At 38.7% G+C, this 21976-nt stretch overlaps 3 protein-coding genes across 10 annotated transcripts; 1 reads left to right on the top strand and 2 right to left on the bottom strand.

Annotated features, from left to right (window-relative positions):
- Positions 1-191: 191 nt before the first annotated feature.
- On the bottom strand, positions 192-4840 carry LOC149035040 (uncharacterized). 2 transcript variants are annotated; one of them, XM_089191210.1, is made up of 5 exons: positions 4727-4840; positions 3712-3787; positions 2692-2727; positions 1579-1977; positions 192-1164 (listed from the first exon to the last, which is right to left on the bottom strand). In XM_089191210.1, the coding sequence occupies exons 2-5, from the start codon at positions 3752-3754 to the stop codon at positions 758-760; spliced, it is 885 nt and encodes a 294-aa protein (XP_089047336.1). In that variant the 5' UTR covers positions 3755-3787; positions 4727-4840; the 3' UTR covers positions 192-757. The 2 variants fall into 2 exon arrangements, with proteins under 2 accessions (XP_089047336.1, XP_089047335.1); XM_089191209.1 differs by lacking the exon at positions 4727-4840 and having other exon boundaries at positions 253-1164; positions 3712-3900.
- LOC113678141 (putative ammonium transporter 3) lies at positions 4053-9150 on the top strand. 3 transcript variants are annotated; one of them, XM_089191206.1, is made up of 5 exons: positions 4053-4165; positions 5723-6506; positions 6813-6872; positions 7295-7371; positions 7782-9150. In XM_089191206.1, the coding sequence occupies exons 2-5, from the start codon at positions 5728-5730 to the stop codon at positions 8309-8311; spliced, it is 1446 nt and encodes a 481-aa protein (XP_089047332.1). In that variant the 5' UTR covers positions 4053-4165; positions 5723-5727; the 3' UTR covers positions 8312-9150. The 3 variants fall into 3 exon arrangements, with proteins under 3 accessions (XP_089047332.1, XP_027050816.2, XP_089047331.1); XM_027195015.2 differs by lacking the exon at positions 4053-4165 and adding an exon at positions 4700-4769; XM_089191205.1 differs by lacking the exon at positions 4053-4165 and adding an exon at positions 4746-4879.
- Positions 9142-19079, bottom strand: LOC113678140 (putative ammonium transporter 3). Of its 5 annotated transcripts, XM_089191203.1 has the most exons (7): positions 18888-19015; positions 17458-17564; positions 15182-16224; positions 11696-12579; positions 11162-11221; positions 10581-10657; positions 9142-10068 (listed from the first exon to the last, which is right to left on the bottom strand). In XM_089191203.1, the coding sequence occupies exons 4-7, from the start codon at positions 12454-12456 to the stop codon at positions 9305-9307; spliced, it is 1662 nt and encodes a 553-aa protein (XP_089047329.1). In that variant the 5' UTR covers positions 12457-12579; positions 15182-16224; positions 17458-17564; positions 18888-19015; the 3' UTR covers positions 9142-9304. The 5 variants fall into 5 exon arrangements, with proteins under 5 accessions (XP_089047329.1, XP_027050814.2, XP_027050815.2 ...); XM_027195013.2 differs by lacking the exon at positions 15182-16224; XM_027195014.2 differs by lacking the exons at positions 15182-16224; positions 17458-17564 and having other exon boundaries at positions 18888-19079.
- Between the last annotated feature and the right edge of the window lie 2897 nt (positions 19080-21976).

Raw genomic sequence — 21976 nt, forward strand, 5'->3', positions numbered from 1 at the left:
ATTCACGGCACTACCGCTGTCTGAAATGAATGCGTATCGGGGACTTGTCATTAGTATAAGGCCGGAAGGGGGGGTTGGGAAGGGAGGATTTTGGTAGTGATGCCCCCCTCAGGCTCTGTAATATTTTGATGATTCCCCTTTCCCCCCAACCCCCACCCCATAAAAAAACCGTGTATCATTCATATTTAAAATAATTTTACAACGTAAAATATATTAAAGTTCACGTGGCAACCATGTGGACAATCACTCTGAACACTCCTGTCTAGTGCCTCTAATTTTACACTGGTTACCGTGCGCGTGAAGCAGAAAAAACTTTTCAGTTTGAATCAGGAGCCCACTACTTAACACCGACTCACAAAACATGTTTCATGAATTGATCGTTTGCTTGAGACGCCTTTGTTCACACGAATCTGTACTCGAACTATCGCAAGAAGCCTTGCCTCTCTCTGCTGTTTTTCCTTCGATATTTTAACAAGTAAAGTTAGAAATTAACCACGCGCTAATCTTGATTGGTCGATGTGCTCTCGTGGAGAGTCTTATTTCACGGTAAATTCAAACTAAAAATTGACTTGTCTGTGAAAATGCTGTGACAAAAATACAGGGCAGTTGAAGGCTCCTTGAACGTTATTCTGACCCTTTTGTAGCAGAAAATAAACATTCATTATAGCATGAAACAATTATCTGTGAAACATCAAATACACCCTATGTTCCCGTTTACGCCGTTTCAATTCTTCCATTAAAATAAACTCAACAGCTCTTAATTCTTGTCCAGTGCCATCCTCTTTGATTTTCTCGCCTTTTTCCGCTCACTATTTTCCTGCATTCTACACGTTTGTTCCTCGCAGGCGCTCACGTTTTCCCGCCTTATTCTCTTGTCACCAGTGTCCCATCCGCGTTTCATCCAGGACGGGAATTTCCGCGTTTCCTTGGGAAGAACTAAATTACTATCTGTAACTGTGTCATTATGTAACGATGCTTTACTCCGATTTTCTATTGGTGTAGCAGGAGAAACCTTGATTGTTATTCCCGGCCTGGTTTTATAGACTTTGACGCGGGTTGATGAAAGAGAGTTTCTCCTTTTTATTGCCGAAGCCACAACACCAACTATAATTAAAATGAAAACTACGACGGCCAATGCCACAAGAAAAGAAACAGCTGATAGACCTGGAGCAAAGATAAAAAATGAAACATTCACATCAGGCCATGCTTAGAAGACCCTTTTAGATATTCTTAAAGGTGAAGTACACCTTAGAGCATTACGTTTAAGGGCCGATCTTTATTTATCGCCTGAGAGGGGTCTCAGGATTTTGGTTGTGTCACCATTGAATGCGGAAAAGGCAAAAGCGCAAACGCGGTTCTGGGTCGTATTGATTTTTTTGTAGGCTACGTACGATTTTCTTAAACGTGAACCTGTGTCTAATGCTTTCTAGCAAACTTAGAGGTAAAAAATGGTGGAAAGTTATATGACTGCTCCACCGAAAAAATCCGCTTCGACCAAGGCTTGTTAGGTCATAACCGCCTGCCGCCTGCCGCCTGCCCGCCGTCTCAGGTGGGATATGATTGAGTGAACTAACTTACCATTCGAAGTATCATATGTGGTATATGACATCTTAAAGCCTCGCTTCTCCACAGACCCGTCTGAACGAAAGTGAATCCACATGTGATTTCCGGTTGAGAGGACGTCATTAGGTATTCTGCTACCACAAAACGTTCCAATAACTGGACTATTTGAGTATTTCCCGTCCCGAACCGACACAAAATCGCAATCTTGGCAAGCAGGACTGGCGTTTTGAAGATCAAATGTTAGAAAAGAAAGCTTTATCCTCTTCTCTTGAAGAGAAATAACCCATGTACAGGTTAGATTTCCGGGATAGGCTTCAGAAGTGTCGTAATCAGGGCTACAAAATGTGTCAGATGATTTAGTCAAAAATATGTTATTGTTCAGATTTGAAGTTTTGTTTCTGGAGCATCTTGTTTCTGTAAGAAGAGGATAAAACTATTCATTGTTTGGATCTGTTAGTATTTGAGCAACTTCCCACCCACCCCTCCCCTAATCCAGCATTAACTCTAACTTGTTATCATTTGACCATTCTTGGGTTGAGGGAGGGGTGGGTGCGCATTCCATTAATTTCGGACCGTAGTACATTTACGTAGACAGTTCATGTAGATAAGATGACAGAGGCCTTGAGGGACCGGTACCATCAGGTATTTGACTTGTTTGTTTGCATTTGTTCATTGTTTAGACCTCGAAAACTATCCTCCAGTTAAACAAAGCACAAAAAAACATAAACACGAGAACAATGAAAATGTTTAAGAAGTAATGATTTATGACCCGTTTAGTTTTCAATAAGTCGTTGCAAAGTGTTAACATCCTCTGTATGATAAGCTGAATTATACACGTATTTTGACTGGTTCTTGTTTTTGATCCATTGCATAGAGGATAGACGCAAGGATAACGTTACTATTAATTTTTTTTCCCACCAATTCTTTGTTATCACATAAAACAAATTGAATCCATGTTTCCGTGGGTCTGTACAGTAATAAATCACAGACGACTAATAAATGTGGTAAGGATCTGTTTTGTTCCTGCCTTATTTTGATGTCATATGTGATCAATTACTGAACAGACCCAAGGCAGCATAAAATCTATTTGGTATTAAAGTATTTAACAAACAATTATTTTCAACTCACCGCTTAAAACAAAGATGCGTAACAGGTTAAAGAAATCTGTGAAAAAAGTTTTATATCAAAATGACTCATAAAATCTACCAGTTTATAAATTTAGTGATTGAAAGCATATGAAGCGAGTCGAAGAAATAGGATGGAACGAGGCACTCATACTCTCATAAATCTATCAAGATGCTAACGCACTGGTAGCCAACAGAAAATGTTCCTTTTTGTGTGTGTTTTACAGTCGGTATGAATTTAGTGCAAAGCAAGCGCAAAGGATGGATGCACGAATGAGGGACGCTCACAAGCTTCTCTTCTCGCTTTTGACCCACGCTTCGTGCACGTCTCGTTCTTTTTTCCGCTCGCCTGGGAAACGATGTACTGGAGATAAATGTGTGGTGGCCTTCCTAGACTCGGTGAATCAATAATTTATTACCAAAGTACTCGCGAAATGATTGTTATAACAGTTTTAACGACCTCCTCCAATTTTTTTTTTTTTTTTACCGATTTTAATTGAAAGAAAATCAACTTGGTCCATCATTAGTAGCTTTGCGTTATAAATTAAGGGATGAAGTTTTTAATTAAAAGACTGATTACTGAGTTCTTAACACTGATTTTGTGTACGTACCGAATTGAAATTTAAACGGAGGAGTACATCCGGTCATGCATTGAAATGCTGTGCGGATGTCACGGTACTTTTTTAACAGGATTAGAAGCTATTACCGTTATTCCTCACAATCCTGGTCACGATCGTATGGAACCCCGGTTTTACAGCTAACAGGAATTAAGCCTGTTTCTTACTTTGTAACACACTCGAGCTGATTGAAGTTTAACAACTTAAAGCCGAGAGCAAGTGGCGAATGTTTCCAGGAAAATATCATTTTGTGGAAAGGTAGTCATATAATTGGCGGCCAGAGAGTGAAAGTCCGCACGAGAACTGATTAGTTTGAAATGTTGAATTATCATCACTGATGATTTCACAATCGAGGTCCACAAAATGCCAAAAGGACTGAATATACAAAGACACAATATTATACTCACGAACAAGCCTGAGAAGAAATGATCTTTCTAACCAGGTCGCCATTTGAACGTCTCCAAGCCGTTCAACCCAATTCAGCTGCAGGAGCGATAATTATTTCCAATAAACACAAGGTCAATATATGCAGACTTGGAGTAAAGAAATAAACAGTTATTTCTTAATTTTTTTTAGAACAAAAGAATCTAGTAATTATCTTGGAAAAACGATCCGACCATAACAAAAAGAAACTAATCAAAGCAGGCTGAACGCGCTCGAAAAGGATTATCAAGGGCACATTTCTGACAATGACTCATTGTAGGTGTCAGAGAATGGTTCACAACGGATTTAAGTCCTGTGGTTATTTCGGCAACCATCATTGTAGGCTTTCTTTGTTGAAGCCGATATTTGGTTGTCGTAGTTACTCGAATGGATGTTGGGATGTCAGATACGCCGTTAAAAAAACTCCTTTTTGAGCAGGTGTGCTGCGACTGTTAAATGTTCTAGAAAAATGATGACAGCTTTGTTTTGTTTTGTTTTTTTTCTTTGCTCAGTAAGGTTATATTTTTAATTGCTACCAGTTCTAAAACATTTTACTACTCAAGTTCATTTTCGCAAGTTTCGACTAAAGAAGGTTGGCCCATCTTAAGTTCACTTGCAATCCTTAGATAACTATGAGAGCGAAAGGTTTTCTCAATTATCAATTTCTGATTCTTAGGCTTCCGTTATATCTGTCTAAAATCACAATTACAGGGTATTGCTTCAAGATTTATTCATTTTCAACTAGCAATCAGGCACTGACCGGAGACCAGGGAAATGTAAGATGGCGTTTGGCCAGGAAGGAAGACTGAAAATCAACAGACGTTAGCAAAATTTCACTCTTAGCCACGGAGCACACGAGTATTATTGACTTAGGAAGACACATCTCGCTGATAAATGATATTCTGTTAATTTAGACAGCTTTTACTGCATCAATAAATTATGATTCACTTCTGAGTTTATTTTTATAACCATTACCATTCCTCTCATTTCGATTCTTACCTTTAACGAAGCCGACGTTGTTACGACAAAAGGTTCTCATGAGGTAATGATAGCCTTTAAACTTTTTTCTTCATCACATTACTACTTTCGTGCAGTCAGGCAATACATTAGCAGCTAAAAAGCATTTTTCATTCTAGAAAAACCCAACGCCAGGTGATAGGCAGATTTTGTGGCCTTCAAATGGGATTTTTATCCGCTTTTACGTGTAAGACCTCAGGCAATATTCTCTAATGGATCGGCGCTCTGTAAATTGGAGGCATATGTTTTCCATTTCCATTAAATAACACAGTACCGAGAGTATTCTTAGCACAAAGAAACACGCTCAGCTACGTTTTATAACTTGTCAAGATCCCATTTTGGTTTTTCAAAAAAAGGATGTTACTTAATAGTTTTATTTAAGCCTTGCAGTAGACAATTACTTTGTCTCATTTGTCAGCCGAACATTACATAGACATCTTGAGGTAAAGCATTTGAGATGTTACAATGATATAGGATAAATCGATTAAAAAATATAACCTAAAATTGGGCGGACATGAGAGCTTCGAAAATCAACTTTAGATTCATCCAGGGAACAGTTTTAATCTTCCGTAAGCCTTGGTCTATCATAAAGACATTTTACAGGGATTTAGCGTAATTGCTGAAAATTATAAAAGATTTTAAATTTTATAAATTGCACTTTCTTGTTGCAAGAAAATGTAAACAAAAACGGGAATTTACAGAAAAGATGCACGATCTAAATTGCTTGCAAATGGTTTACGAAATACCAACATTTAGCAAGTTCTAGATAAATACAATTTATCCAAAATATAATTTTACAGCAGGTGCTAAAGAAAGCATCGCAAGATGGAAAAAAAAACGATAATTTAGTTTCTTTGTATATGCTAGAGGGCATTTTAGAGCGTTTGCAGTAAGCCTCTAACTGATGGAGGTTTTATTTAAGATTTTAGAACCTTATGCGATGTCATTCTTAGCTTTTCCTTACCGTTGCATTAATAGAAAGTATGAATCACTCGAACATCACATTCGTGTCAGCGGCGTTTCGTGGTGTGACGTCAACGCCGTATGACGCTCCGCTCCATTACGAAGAGATCCAATCAGATAACGCCACGTGGATTCTGACGTCAGCGTTTATTATTTTTACCATGCAGTCGGGGTTTGGTCTCCTTGAAGCAGGCATGGTATCCAAGAAAAATGAAACGAACATCATGGTAAAAAACGCTGTTGATGTCATTTACGGCGGCTTCGCCTATTGGCTGTTTGGATTCGGTCTCAGTTTTGGCCGGGATGAGGGAACGACAGCTTTCAACGGCTGTGGTAAATTTTTCACCGACGCAGATGATGACGAAATGGGTCACGTGTTCGCCAAGTATTTCTTCCATTTGTCATTTTCCACAACTGCGACCACGATCGTCTCAGGGGCGATGGCGGAGCGAGTCGAGCTTAAAGCCTACATTTTGTTCTCGTTCATCAACACCTTGACGTATTCTTTACCAGCACATTGGATGTGGGAACCGAAAGGCTGGCTTTATGAGCTTGACGCCGTAGATGTGGCTGGTTGCGGTCCGGTACATCTGGTCGGCGGCTTTAGTGGTTTGGTAGCCACGCTCTACCTTAAGCCTCGCTTGGGAAAGTTTGACGAAAATAATCGCCCCAGGCCTAACATAATGGCTTCTCCAACCAATGCTATGCTTGGGACGTTTATGCTGTGGTGGGGGTGGCTTGGGTTCAACTGTGGAAGCACGTTTGGGATCACAGGAGGAAAGTGGAAGCTTGCATCCAGGTCAGTGACATATACATCCCTTCCGTTACGTTTCTGGTTCGTATACTAATGGAATAGGTAAAGTGTGATGCATTAAATACATCCGCTACGATCGAATGGTATAAAAGATACCTTAGTGGAGACCACGTTTTGTCTCGTACATGTAAATAGAGCAAAGAGGGCAATTTGTAATTTGTTCTGTCTTTGGCTTTTTTGGTGCACGTGCGCACCATGTGATGATATGCTTTCCTTTTTTTCTTTGCCACGGTCAAGTGCCAAGGGCCTTTAGGAACTTTTAACCATGAAAAAAGTCTTTGTTATTTGCAGAGCTGCCGTCGTTACGCTCAACGGTGCAATCGGTGGAGGAATTTTTGCAACAGGGTTTAGGTGAGAAAAGTGATTTTGCAGATGATAGATGCTGACAAACAAACCATCCCTCTTGATGACTACCAACATTTTTTACCAATCTGATCGTTCAGATTGGCTACCAGCACGCAACTAATTCTAGCTGTATTTCATGCCTATAGATGATTATATATATATATATATATGCATGCGTTGGAACTGTTAAACCAACAAAAAAATTTTAATCACGTCAAGAAACGATTTTAGGATTCAATGTCTGCATGATAGAGAAGGATTATCAAAGCCTCGTCTTGCGTTATCCGCCTCAGTGTACGGCTTCAACAGCTGAAAACAGCTTCCGCCTCGATAATTCTCGAAATCATGCTCAACCTCATCCAATTATGATTATTAAATGGCTAATCACATTCTAACACTGTCTAAGCATGTTTTCTTTTTCTCTTTAGCTATCTGAAATATAAGAACAAGCTCCTTATTGATGTTTTTGTAACTGGCATTATTTCTGGACTCGTTAGCATTACAGGTGAGAACAAAAAAAAAATTGGGGATCAGTATCAGCATCCGAGCAACAGCGCACCAACCTACCCATCCCCTAACCCAACATCATGTCAACGGATAACAAGTCAGGGTTAGGGGAAGGGTAGGTGAGCAAAATTTCAATCAAGACTAAGGGGTGGTGGGTGAGTGTAGAGCGCTCATCCTCATGACCATCTTTTGTTTTATCGTGTCATAGTATATAATTATGATAATTCTGTAAGGTTAGTCTTATTGGTGTGCCACGACCCACCCCCCCCCCCTTGCTTTACCCCTGTCCTAACAAAGATGTAAATAGAGTGTAATACTGAGTGAAAGGTGACAAATTGTTGTATTTTCATATGCTTGGTAGGCAATATATCTCTATTTGTATTTTATTTTCCATATTTAATTTCTCAGCCATTTGTCCTGTTGTAACTCCATGGGGAAGTGTACTGATCGGCTTCATTGGAGGCGCGTTTGGTTGTTTTGGCAACATCCTCCTCGAACGCATGTGCATTGATGATCCGGTACATTGTATTTCAACACACGGCATCACTGGCCTATGGGGGATCGTAGTGGTGGGACTTGTTGTGGAGAGGGACCCATTGATGTCCAAGCACTATGGTGTTTTTAAGGGAGGCAGTTGGAGAGTCCTGGGTGTTCAAATACTTACCGCTGTCACCATTGCATCGTGGACACTAATCACTACATTTTTAGAGCTTTATGCTATTGATAAGTTGACCTGTTTGCGCATGTCAGGTGAGAAGGAGCTCGATGGTGCTGACAAATGGGAACATGGGATCTTTGCAAACGAAGGCGATGATTTCTCATGTCTGACGTTTGAAAGAGACAGACTTTTTTCTGAAGAGGATACCGTGCGATTGCCTTACTCTTCCTCTCAGCACAGTGGCATCCAGAGTCAAGAATCGGCGGTCGAAAAAGTTTAAAAGAGGCCACCATTATGCTTGACGAAAGGTCGTGAATATCTCTTGGAGTTTCTCAAAGCTTTGACAGTTAATTGTTGACTAATCAGCGCATACTTTTTGATAAACTGTTTTTTGTTTTGTTTTGATATTTGAATGTGACATTTCTGTGGCGAGTAATTAACTAGGTAATTTTTAATAAACGCTTGAAGTAGAAGTGTAACTAGGTCTCAACCCGTTTTAATTTCAAAAAGGCGTTCTGGTATTAAAAACCTTTTCGTAAATGCAAGCTTTCAGATTTCAATCGAGACCTTTCAAACTAAGATGTACACATAGTATAAACGAGCTAATGAGGACTCAAAGAAAGTCATGTCACCAAATTTAATTGGTCGAATATTTGGCGCGTAATTTTTTAATTGAGTACAATTACAGAGCGTCGAGAAATCAAACCGATACAATTCTAAATTACCTTTGATTATACCGCCTTATAATAAGATGATAATAATAATAATAATAATGTTATTAATCCAGGAAGTTCACATCACCAAAGGTGTTATTCAGTGAGACCCTGCCCACCCACCTACAAAGAAGCGTTTGGGACAAGCTACCCCCATATATGTAATCAATAGGGTTATCCATCCCAATAAGGCGTTGGTCCAAGGCTTTCATTAGGAGAAATGGGTGAGGTTCAGCTCCAAATATCACAAACCAAAACAAAATTCATATTGAGCTTCTTTGACCACAGCTCAGCTCTCTCGAGCTTTTATAACCCTTGTATTTTTAATTTTTATCTTTATGTTAAGTCAGACCTTTGAGGTTAAAGGATTTATTTGATTAAAACATTCAGCCCCCGATAGACAAAACGTTCTTCTTTATTCATTTGTCTATTTACTTATTTTAATTCGTAGTTGTACGAACTGTTTGATTGAAAAACGCTCTCCTAAATTTAATAAAGCAGACAGCGGGGTTTAAAAAGCAGCTCCTTCACTTCCGCTTTTAAGTTTTCTGCTTCTAGTCTTAGCTTGTATGAAAAACACTACTGTTCGTCGTGGAAGTCGGCAGATTTCCGTTTTCTTGAGCAAGCTCAGTAATAACGTCAAGTCTTACGCCGCCGTTACTATACCCGTCTTTTAATGAAAATGTACCCTTGCCAGAGTTCTTGGTTGCAGAGCTTCTCAGTGACACAGCTCTTCGCCAATTTAGTCGAGGGAGTTTCCTTCGGGTACGGATTATTTTGCGCGAATCTTTCCCTCCGTTCTCTGTTTTGGACAAAGTGGTACCAATCTCACCTTTTTCCAAGGCGCTTAGATCCAGTTCTACTACTGTCATGTTGTTGTGTCCTTCCCTTTCTTTCTCCTCGTGTTTCGGGTCGGGAATGTCATCGTCAATTCCATGCTCAACTTTATCAGCGCCCAGTAGCTCATCCTCAACGCTCATGCGTAGTCCAAGCAGCCGGTCGACCAATAGTAGCTCTAGTAATGTTGTGAGACCGGCCCACGCAGCCATTACAACGGACATAAGCAATTGAACTCCCACGAATTTCCAAGGACCACCTTTGAAGAGTCCAAACTCGTTGGAGAATGTACGTTCCAGTATGTCTTTCTCAGCAAACAAGCCAACAGCCAATAGGCCCCAGATCCCTGCCAAGCCATGTGTAGGTACACAGCCGACAGGATCATCGATTTTGAGCCTTTCAAGAAGAGCACATGTGGGACATGCCAACATGGCGCCGATTGCACCAATAAGAAGAGCTTCCCATGGGCGAGCGAGGGAACAGATAGCTGAGCAGAGCATAAAGGACAAGGATTTAATTACATCATTTTATACGGGAAGAGGGTCACCAGTTTATTTGCAAAAGTGTTAACCTTTTTAACGACTATGCGAACATGATTAAATCTTAAATTTTACAAGTTTTGTGCATGTCTTATGGTAATTTTCAAAGACTTATCCGCTGGAAAATAACTCCAAGACTTGAGTCACATTAATAGTACCGTCAGAGCTTCTCGAGGTAAAGCAGGTTGTTTCCATCATGTTTGTTTTGTCAAATGTCGTAATTTATTCTATTGTCAAATTTCTAATTTAAATTCATCTTGTCAGAGAGAAATCATATACACCTGTAAGCTTCACATTGTGATTGGCCAAGTTCTAGCATTACAGTTGTGAAATCATGAAGCATTTCAAACCTCACTGTCTTGCTGTTTTGTTATTGTTTGTTTGTTTGTTTGTTTGTTTTTTAATGAGATTGAGCCTCCATTGGAGTTCGTTCTAGATTATCAGTTTTAAAAACAAATACCTGTAATACTGACGAGCCCTGCTAAAATCCCCGTCACAAACGTCGGAATATCTAACTTCTTTTTGAAGAAAATGTAGCTGAAAAAAATAATAACACAGGGCTTCTTATTGGTTGTATGAAAATTTAGATCAACTAGTGATCCAAAGGCAGAGGATCAGGCCAAGAGACTGAACTCCTCCTGCGATGAGGCACGCTCCAGTATCCACATAATTATCATCTCCGCCATCAAAAATTAATATCAAGACTGTAACGCTAGCTGACCGAGTTTTCAGACGAAACCAGTGATCTAACCGCCGCCATTTTGAATTTTTTCTAAACAGCCAAGCCGCGTACCTGCGGCGTTACGATATATCACCCTCTTTTTTCCGTCTCTTAATAACCCGTTTGTACAATTAGGAGCTACAAAAAAAAGGAATTCTTGAATCAAATAATGAATTATTAATATGTTTGCAATAAAAAGGGCAGCAGTTGTTTGTAAATTGCTCGTTGTGGGACTGCATGAGCAGCCAGGTTACCTAGTTGGTTTCAAAATGGCGGCGTCTGAAGGCGTGTTCTTAGCACATTTATCGGTATTCATTTACCTGTACATCATGCCCATTATCCCTCCGCCAATAGAGCCGTTGATTGTAACTACAGCTGACCTGTTTGATAAAATACACCGAGATGTAAAAACGACTGATTATAAACTTTTGGGAAGATTTAAACTTTATACGCGAAAAATACAATATATTTTCATCTTCCCTCTACCTACAGACGTAGGTGATTAGAGAACAATCATCGCTTGGGGGGAGGGGGGCCCCCCGGAAGATTTTTTTTGGGGGTGGAAATCACATGGCTCCGAGGGGGAACGGAGGGGGGAATCAGTCGTCGCCAACAGAGTGTAAAGAGGGGGGGGGGGGCTGAAAAAACCTGACTGTAAATCGTAGAGACACGACCAAAATCCACCGACCTCTTCTAGGCGATAAAAAATATGACTGATCCGTTATTACACTACATTATATGAGATAACTGTCAAATTTTGAAGGGAGAAAATTATCATGTTTGCGGTATATAGGTACGAATGTATTTAACATGTCTGGATAAATGTTTATTTAGAGACACGGGAATATTTGTACCTTGAAGCAAGTTTCCATTTCTTGCCACTTATTCCAAATGTGCTGCCACAATTGAAACCCAACCAGCCCCACCATAACATGAAAGTTCCCAGGAGAACATTTGTCGGAGAGGCCATTTGCAGTGGCGGAGAATTTGTGTCAAATCTTCCCGTTCGAGGCTTCAATATTATTGTCGCCACCAGACCACTAACACCTCCGACTAAATGCACTGCTCCGCAGCCGGCGATGTCTACGGCCCCCATTCTCCGAAGCCAGCCATTGTCAGCCCAAATCCAGTGAGCTGGGAGGGTGTAAGTCAAAGTGTTCAAAAACGAATAAAGTGTGTAGGCTTTTAAGTTTGTTCTTTCCGCCATTGCTCCGGAAACAATTGTTGTCGCCGTCGTAGAAAAAGAGAGTTGAAAAAAATATTTTGAGAACACCTGCCCCATTTCGCTTTCGTCTGCGTCCGTCAGAAAATATCCCAAGCCGAGGAAGCCATTCCCAATTTGCTCTTTTCCAAAACTGAGCGCGAACCCGAAAAGCCAATAGGACAATCCACCATAGATGACATCCACCGCATTCTTGACCATGATATTAGCTTCGTTTTTTCTTGACGCCATGCCGGATTCGAGGAGACCGAAGCCAGACTGCATTGTGAAAATAATGAAGGCACTTGTCAGAATCCATGTCGCGTCATCAGAATCTATTGATTCTCCATCCCTGGCTTGAGTCGTTGGTGGAGATGTAGTTAAGTTAGGTAAGGCTGAGTTTTGCTCAGACATGATTGCTGATTAGCGTGTATGGTTCAAGCACAGCTTTAAGCCTGAAGGCGTGGAAGCAGTCATATCATGATCTTTTAAGTCTTGGCTGTTCGGAAATTGCTGTTCTCAACAATGCGTTGCGCTCTGAAAATCAAGACAAAAATGACATGTCAATGAACCTGTTTAGATAGAAACAAATTAAGGCCATTTGCTTATCTTGAGTTTGCAAAAGGATTCTTGAAAAAGAAATGTTTCTTCAAATTAAGCGCATTTCTTACCAGCATTTTTGTCATTAACTCTTCCTTAGCCCCTGGCTAAACCATTCAACATTTTCGTTCCAAATGGTGTTTGCCGCATTTAAGACGGATTACCAAACGATCAAACAAGCGCACGGCTTTTCCACATGCGTGACTACTGGATGAAATTGTTCGGTCTACTTCGACCCTCCAGCTTGCCACTGTACGAAAATGTTTGATCGTTAAGGAGCTGTCGGTTTCCTGTTTTTCTCAAAAAGATTTCGATTGCTAAAACACAGGAATCTTGAACTGGCTCGCTCACACAATTGTAGAGAATTGTTTATAGAGACATGCTGCCTCCTAATACAATGGATGCTTTAAATTCGTGGTAGTGTCAAATAATAGATTTTCCGTAACAATTATTTGGCGTTTGCCATACTCTCGATATTTTAAAAATTTTATTTAATTTATTTTTATATTATCAAAATTACCACTGACGATCCTTTTTAGTTCAACGATTTGAAAACGGTGCACACGAAAGAAGCTTCGGTAATGGTGCTGCTATTTTTCTGTATTTTCTTTTATCTACGTAATGCTATTACTACTCGAAAAGAAAGTTTTAAAATTATTTCTGCCAGTGATCATTTCAAAATTAATATCTTGATCATGCCTGTTCGTGGAGAGTAATAATTGGCGCCTTAGTGTCTTTCTACCTAAAACCCAAAAAGATTTCCATTTATTTGACGTGAAATGACGAGAAATTCAATTCCTCGTCATTTCACGCCAATTAAAGGAAAATACTAACTTTCCCGTGATAAATTGTTTCGTACTTAGCGATATCTGCTGCACTCAATGATGATAGTTGTCCCATTTTGTAAGAATTTCTCTTTTCTCGTGAAATAGTAATGATATTTTCAGATAAACTTTTTATTTTTCAAAAGATAACCCACTGATAACTGATGGTGCGCACTCTCTTGTTATTGATTTATAGACGTGTTTTGACGAGAGCGTGTAAACGTGTTTGTTATGTTTTAGATACGCGTGGTTTTCGCGTTTACAAAGCCTTAAACCTCATCTAAAACACTCGGGCTAGGGGTGGGTTAAATTTCTCGATAGTTGAGCAAACTCGAAAGCCAGTCGCGGCAGTTTTCATATTAACTTCTGTAGTAAAAATTCATCTTTATGCAAAACTTTGAAAAAATGTGTTGCCTTAGAGCCTCCTAAATTGATCATTAATTTATGATGCCTCTGGCCTTGAGGAAATAATGAGGTATTTTCTCTTGCTCTGACCCAACGTTGCAAATTTTTAGACTCTGCAAAAAAAAATTAAGCTACAAACTTAAAGGTGTTTTTAAGAGTACATAATGTTGCCATGGAATTTTTTTTAACCATTAATAATACAACCATGATTTATTCAGCTGTAATCTGGCATGTTTTAATATCATTTTCCAAGAATCAAACGAACAATTTTGGTAAAATCTATTCAGAAAATTAAAGAAGTAGTATTTAAAACTAAAGGAATATTTTTTCAAATTGACATCCCTTATATAAGAGAAGGAAAATTCACTCGAATTAGTTTAGATCGAGGAAAAGAGCTTTTCGGATATATTGATTGATTAGAATTGACGAGATCATTTCAAAATTGCCTTTGTTTAGTCTGGTATTAGTCTTGTTTAAACTATGCAAGGAGATTGCTGAGCTTTTTGCAAAATAAAACACATGGGAGACATATACAAAATTTATATATGTTAGACGAGCTGTCGAGCTGAGTGGTGTTTGTTCGGGCAGCTTTTGGTGATGTCCCTTTTAATCAACAATTCAACAATTTCCATGTGGCATGAGATTCTTTATCAACAAATGATCACGACTGTCATGAAAAAAAAATCTCACCAAATATTGTGAATGATGATTCGTATACCAGAATTAAATATTCGGAAAAGATTAAAAAGCAAGTGACCTTACAATCTTCACAGACAATAACAGACGACAATTTCTATAGTGATTCGTTGTTTAAGTATTGTTCGCGGCTTCCAACAAAGTGTCAACTAGTTAGGAGTTTTTACTCTTCCATTTTAATTATTAGCAAAACGAATATATTATTGTGACATAAAAGCGTATAGTTTTTAATATTTTTTCCCAATAGTTGGTAGCAAATGTTTACTGACCACAAAGGGAAAATCTGGAAAATATAATTATGCTTTTAATCAGTGTAAATTTTTTTTTCGGAAGACATTCATGCGTATATATGATTATCAAATAACAGTATGAATTTTTAGAGAAAGATTTAGTTGATTGAAAAATTTCAATCGAACTCATTGCTCTCTAGTGTTACATTTGCAGTTATTTTCTCATTTTTTAATTTTTCTTCTTCTTATAGCGAAGAAAATATACGAATAAAATAAGAGACGATTCTTAAGTAGCTTTAATTGGTTTTTTTTTCATGGTACTTACAAAAATATTCTGAAAAACAGATCCGTGAAAAAGCCGGTTTTAAAGCAGTAAGTACTTACCAATTTGTTTAAGGGCTTGTACGGCAATGTTTCCCGGTTTTAAGTTTCTTATAGAATATCCTTATCGAGAGAGAAAGGTGAAATTAGAGTAAACGTTTTGAGGTACGTTTAATTATTCACCGGAAAATGATATCGGAAAGATTTTCATTCGCTCCGTGCGCAATAAAAAACTGGCTTGGCCAACAAACGGCAGGTGCTTTGTTATGCCGAGGAATAATTATTACTAACACCTCACGACGTTTGCATTTTTTGACATTTTCACAGAGAGCCTGTCAGCACTATTTATAGGTTTGTGTTTCTTTCTCGGGCGACGATTTAATTTTTCTTCCGTTTTGGTGCGCATATCCCCTGCGTTTATCACAAGTCTGACACGCGACGGGGTTCTTCAAAACATCACGTTTTCGAATACAAATCTCCAGTGAGAGTAAAATCGATTGTTTATATTCGTGTTTTCAAAACGTCGATAGGCTGACGTACACAGTAGAAGGTTACAGTTATAAAACTTCCTTTCTCTGTGCGTGATCAAATCGTCAAAACAACTTGTAATAAACGTTTCAAAAGATCTGCTTAGTTAGCAATAAATCTTTTCAGATTTCTCAAGTTCTACATAAAGTGAACACAGCCATAATTGAAAGAACTGTAATGGAAGCGCTCCAGCGATATTTTGTGTACACTAAAAAGCTAACAACAAAACTAATCAACATTTCCATATTTACAAATTCAATGATCACAAACTCATAAGCTGGTCTGTCTCCAAACCATAAGAGCACCAGCTCTATTTCTTTTGTATATATTGGCACCCTGTTAAAACTTAACAAGTGTGTGGATAGTATGCCAAGCTAATTTCGGTTTTAAAATTTACGCCTCGAGTTACAAGAAATTTAACCTTCCCTTGTCAATCCCCGCCTCCTCTCCTCGTCAATCCCCGCCTCCTCTCCTCGTCAATCCCCGCCTCCTCTCCTCGTTACTCCACCTTTTTGTTGACACTAATAGAATGAGTTTGAAACTCAACTGAAAACTGCTGTCACCAGGACTCGTCAGCTCTTTTGAGAGAACAGGGCACAAACTTCATGATTTAAACATGCTTTTTCCAAATAGATTACCTTACATGGGAATGGCTGGGTCCTTTGCCACAAAAAAAAAAAAAAATAAATAAAATAAAAATAAGTTGAATGATGAAAAACGGTAAAATACTAAGTTATTAGACATCATAGACTGTGCTCGCGTATCCTACGCTCTAAACTCTTTAGCTTAACAATAACGTTACATTTGAGAAATTAACCATCTGTTTAGCTCGAGGCTATTTGTGGGGCAACGGATGCTTTCATAGGCGTTGCAAAATTTTAGTTCCAACTCATTTTTAGTTCTTTAGCGACTATCTAATGTGTAAATTCGTAGATTTCTGCTGATTTGGGCTGCCATGGCGTCAAGAGAACACTTAAGCGTCTAATTATCAAGTTTAATCTACGACTAGATCAGTAATTTCCACAAAAAACGCGTGCTTCGTTCGTTTCGCAATGATTGTAATTCATTTCCCATAATAATGACTATTTAGAGACACAGCTAGCTAAATATTCAAATGTCCTTTCGATTAAAAAAGGTAAAATACTTGAGGAATTGTTTATTCATAAAGAGACTCATCGGCTGCTTACTCCTCAGTCGTACACCGTCCTATCAGATGTAACGCAACGCCTTCCCCTATGAAAGAATATTTAGTGAGGAGTGTTGGGTGACACTCCAAAGAAAGGCATCAAAGGAGACTATCAGTATGGCTGTGTCGACAAACATGTAATAATGCAATGTCCTTCAATAGTTGCCATCCTAAAAGGTAACTTACGTAATTGTCTAAAAGACATATCTTCAGCCCGTTTGTTGTCAAGGCAACACCAGAAAGTGCGTTTGAATTAAACTGATGTTAATTTCACTCTTGCTTAAAGTTGAATGCTTATAAAATATCTGTCTTTTAGAAAGGATCGTATACGCCAAGGAAAAAAGCCGTTAATTAAAAATTCAAAAGTTGAAGTTCATTAACGGCCAGATATGAAAACATCATTTTAAATAAATTCTGTGAAGTCTCTTCTTGTAAATTTTTATCTGATCGAATATGGCATGCCTCTTCGTTTTACCGGTTGAATTATCGTACACTAAATGCATCATTTTCGTTTTCACTATCGATGCTAGATAAATTGATTCAGTTGTTATTCAAAATGAGTCACTGCTGTACATAAGCTTTGTTTTTTGGCAACTTCAAATCTACAGTCATGACAAAAACTTACCATGCTATCTCTACACTCTTTTCAAATAATCATGAATCAGGAAGCGTCTTTGTAAGCAGCCGAATCTTTGCGATCGCGATCTGTTAATAAGCTCCACTTTTCCAGTCCTTGCAATTTCAATGTCAAAAAAGCTATTAATACTACAAATTACTAACAGCTTAGTTACACGACCTACAGCTTAATTATACGACTGACAGCTTAGTTATACGACCGACAATCGCATCTCATTCATTTGTCAATCAATTCATAGTGACATGTAGAAGTGGGACAGGCAGGTGAACTCTTTTTCTAAACTTACCAGTAGGTGATATAACCATTGATCAGTAGAGTTAATTTAACATGGACTGGATAATTATACGAGGATGGCTTCTTCGAAGCTGAGTCATCATAGTCTTTAATAAGAGATCAGAGTCGTAGGTGTAATCGCGATAAAAAAAAATCAGACAGGAAGACGGAAGATGGTTCCGTCAAGAAACTAAAAAATATTTTTAACAGACATTTTGGGGCAAACTGAATTGACGAAACTTGTATTTTCGAGAATAAATGGGGGCGCCTTTTTAATTTAACGTTGCTAAGTCAGATATTAGTCATCATTTTGTCAGGAAAGACGCTAATCTCCTTATCCGTCGATTAAGTAGAGTGGGCGAAGACGTCTCTTTAGAAGGCGACCAAAGGTTTATACGAGCTGCTTGATTGGGCCCAAAATTAATAGCTGACGCGTGTGTTTTACAGAAAGACAATGTAAGGTGAGATTTGAAATTTTCCTTTTTAATTCATGACACAGCAATTTTCTGAAATTTGTACGTGAAACAGGACTAGGACCCCTCTTTGCAATCCAAGGGTGAAAAGTCAGTTTTGGTCATGAGCCAAATTCGTCAAAGGACCTTTCCGTAACCGAACTCTGAGAAGCTAGAAGGTTTATTTATTAGTAATCGATCGTCCTAAAGATTTTTCATTTAGATCTTGAAGGCAACAGGAAGGCTTTCACAAAGGAAAGGAGCTATGGACAGGAAAAAGTCCGGTATATAGCGCAATTCTTTTCACTTTTTGCAAATTTAATTCGGTCAAATTTCTCCTGGTGAAATCTAGATAACTTAAACTTAAATTATGCTGAAAGACGCGAAACATATATTGTCAAGGCTTCTGCAGAGAAGATTTGAACCCCAATGAAATTTTTTTGACTCTACCCAAATGATTTGGAGACTTTTAAAATCCAGTAAATGTATGATTTTGCACTTTGTTCTTTTGAAAATGTTGAACACGTTTGCGTCGGTTCTTGCAAATGGCATTTCTGCGATGTTCAGGATCAACTCATCTAGTTCCGGTAACCGAAAAAAATTTCAGGAAGACCACTTTGAACAAGTATCGTCAAGTTTACCGTATTGATATTACTATTTCTTCCATGGATTGTTAAGAGAGACCTTCCTTACCTTCTGAACATTGATTTTTTGCAGTTTCGTTCTTTGTATCTACAGCTTTCATCAAGTCATAAAACGACAGTACGTCTTTCTCTGTGACATACTCCGGTTGGGTGTTCCACGTACTGTTTGCGTAAAAGGTCTGACAACTAATTCACGCTTAAAAAGAAGAAGAAGAAGAAGGAGGAATTACGTAAGTGCCTCGCTGTTTCCTGTCTAGCTGGCTTCTAGAATCAATAAGGTTAATCAGAGTCAGAAATGAAAAAATACACAATATTATAATTTATCTCTTTGACGTCTTTTGCACACGTGGGCTTAAATTGAAGTTAAACTACTTTAAAATCAGTATATTTCTGTCACTGCAGCTTCTGTAAAAGTTTATTTACGTTTATTCGCAATTATTCACGAAGGCTGCGATGTATTCGCGCATTTCCGGTCCTTGCAAGACGAGTTATCGCGTCAAAGTTGGTCCCGAAAGTCACGCTAACCTCCGATTGAAAGCATGTCACGCGATAGTAGAAATCCCTTGTATGTGATAATAAAACCACTGTCATAATTCACTTTAAGCTAACGGAACTTCGAAAGCGATGTCTTTTAAGATAACTGAAAGGTTTCTGATAAGATTTCTAGCCGGAAATAGACTTATGTCATGCTAGCCAAATATCTAATGAATTTTTAAACTCGATAACGCGATAGCGGCAAATTTACCCAAATATTGTCATCATTTTCCTTCTTAAATAAACATATTACCACTTGCCGGGATAACGGGAAGGTTAGAAGAGGATGTGAGAAAATTAAAGGTTCCTTTCCGAAAAATGTGTTGTAATTTATAAAAGCATATCTGATTCTTATAAACTGAGATACTACGTGCGCATTGATTGGCCAAAAACATATCGTTTACTGCACTGGGTAGCCCCAAAAAATTGAAGTTTATTTTACAAAAGCAATAGGGCGCACTCTCTACACAAGAAAAGTTCTCCCAAAATCCCCCGTGGGTTACTTCGCCGGTAAACCGCTTGAAATTGTGATCTTTTGCTTAAAATAATTCATTAAAAATATTCTCCGATCACTTTATGATTGGCATCTTACTACACTTCAGCTCTAATAACTGGCACAAGTTGTCATCTCCGCAGTAATAGGGAGCTTAAGCAAACCACGACGACAACGGCAACGAGAACGTCATCCAACAAAAGGTTTAATGAGCAGAATAATGGCTATGCACGTGCGTTATAAATCTTTGTACATTTCTTTGCCATCCTCTGCAAAACAACAACGTGAAATGACCAAATTCTGCGTCCTGTACGGAACGTGGACGACGACGGCTAATATTTCGTATTTCCATTTGGAATTACACGCCGCCATTGCACATTTAGCTCGAGCACGATTTTAGAGCCATTAACGAACCGAACAGATCTAGACAACTGTGAATTTCGCTCATAAAATATAAATTCATTTTTTACTTGGCGTCGTATCCAGCGTCGTCGTCGTGGTTGCTTAAGCTCCCTAATTAAAACACTCTTGCACAAATGGTTAAGGCAATGGCATAACAAAGAAATAATTCACAGCCACCCGAATAATTTGGTAGACTATCACAGTGGGAAGACAGCTGATCTGCGAAGAGCTCTGTTGTCCGAGCAGCTGAATACGCCAATCTAAAATGCGATTGATTCAGCATTGTTGGTACTTAACAGGTTTCATGTATTTTTAAAATTGTTTTTGTATTTTTAAAATTGTTTTTGTATTTTTAAAATTGTTTTTGTATTTTCAAAATCTACTCGCTATATCACAAAGGATTTTTCTTGAAATTATTAAGAAAAGAATCTATAACATTCTCTTCAGTTCTTTCAAACCCAACCAGATCAGCCTCAACGATCCACAATTGCGGATCCAGACGGGGTCCGGAGGTTATGCACACTCCCTTCCCCCCTCCCCCCCCCCCCCCACCCGCGCATCAGACCTGTAGGTTTTTTTACTGCTTATACAAATTCCAAAATTCTCACCATGATAGGATGGCGTATTCCTACTCTATATGAAGTATTTGTTATTCAATTATCTTGCAATATGTCTTGGCTTATTTGGGCCATTACGAAAAAAACAATTAAAGGTTTTCTCTGTCTTCAGATTGAAAGTTTGGACCTCCTTCCAAAATTTTCTGGACCCCCTCCTCCTTCCAATCCATATCGTTGCTGAGTTCCACATACTAGATAACGGGTTTTGCGGCAAATGGTGAAAATTAATTCTGATTTTTGTCTCTTTTCCTATAAGATCCTACAACCCCTCAATCACCCAAGCAGAAATACAACAAAAAGTGTCCTGCACATAGCTCAAGGAAATATTTTAACTTTATTTACAAACGGCTGTAAGCAAACGGCAAGAAGAACGATTTTTCCATAGTCAGTAATGTCTCGGTAAGTAAGAAGTTCTTAAAGGGCATGTAAACCCAAAAAACGTTCATTTTCTTTTCACATGGATGTTTTGTAAATATATCAAGTACACCAAAGGTACCATTCGTTTTTTCTCAAAAGTCCATTTTCACTTTGTAAAAGCTCTTCCAAATTCGAAACATTCGCCATCTTGAATGGCGCCATCTTTCCTGTGACGTCACGGGTGGATCCTCCAAAGTCTCGTTTTATAATCGCGTGAGGCACGAAGGAGTCTTTTCTACAGCCGTTGTTTGCTGGTCTCGTCATGATTTTTTTACGTACAGTTTGCTTCAATATAATCAATTTTTTCGTAATGGTGAAGCGTTGAGCCGTCCAGTTTTGTACTGATTCAAACAAAACTGGGCATACAATGCAAATATTTCCAAATGACGCAAATTTGAAGCGACAATTTGTGAAATTTGTTCAAGTGAAAATAGCCGATTTCGTCGAGCCGTTCGAACGTTCTGTTGTTTGTAGCGGTCATTTTTATTCCTGGTGCTGTACCGACGATTCAGGCCTCACCAGAAGCAAATTATTCGGAAGACGAAAAACGACCCATACAGTCGGCAGACGACGAGGATTCGGAAGTGGCTGACCAAACTGAGAAAGAAGTTGAGCTCTTCAAAAGTTAGAGGTCAACAGAGAAAGTACAAAATCGATTTACATGAGAACGTTTCG

This window comes from Pocillopora damicornis, chromosome 13 (assembly GCF_964200805.1).
Source record: "Pocillopora damicornis chromosome 13, jaPocDami1.2, whole genome shotgun sequence".
NCBI lineage: Eukaryota > Metazoa > Cnidaria > Anthozoa > Scleractinia > Pocilloporidae > Pocillopora > Pocillopora damicornis.

Coding starts and splice junctions, on each gene's coding strand:
- LOC149035040 (XM_089191210.1), bottom strand. CDS start 3,754: ATGGCGACCTGGTTAGAAAGATCATTTCTTCTCAGGCTTGTTC. Junction 1,978..2,691: donor ACGCATCTTTGTTTTAAGCG/GTGAGTTGAAAA, acceptor CTCTTCTTACAG/AAACAAGATGCTCCAGAAAC. Junction 1,165..1,578: donor CACATATGATACTTCGAATG/GTAAGTTAGTTC, acceptor TCTTTGCTCCAG/GTCTATCAGCTGTTTCTTTT.
- LOC113678141 (XM_089191206.1), top strand. CDS start 5,728: ATGAATCACTCGAACATCACATTCGTGTCAGCGGCGTTTCGTGGTGTG. Junction 6,873..7,294: donor ATTTTTGCAACAGGGTTTAG/GTGAGAAAAGTG, acceptor TTTTCTCTTTAG/CTATCTGAAATATAAGAACA. Junction 7,372..7,781: donor TGGACTCGTTAGCATTACAG/GTGAGAACAAAA, acceptor TTAATTTCTCAG/CCATTTGTCCTGTTGTAACT.
- LOC113678140 (XM_027195014.2), bottom strand. CDS start 12,456: ATGTCTGAGCAAAACTCAGCCTTACCTAACTTAACTACATCTCCACCA. Junction 11,222..11,695: donor AAATGGAAACTTGCTTCAAG/GTACAAATATTC, acceptor TTTATCAAACAG/GTCAGCTGTAGTTACAATCA. Junction 10,658..11,161: donor ATAATGGGCATGATGTACAG/GTAAATGAATAC, acceptor TATTTTTTTCAG/CTACATTTTCTTCAAAAAGA.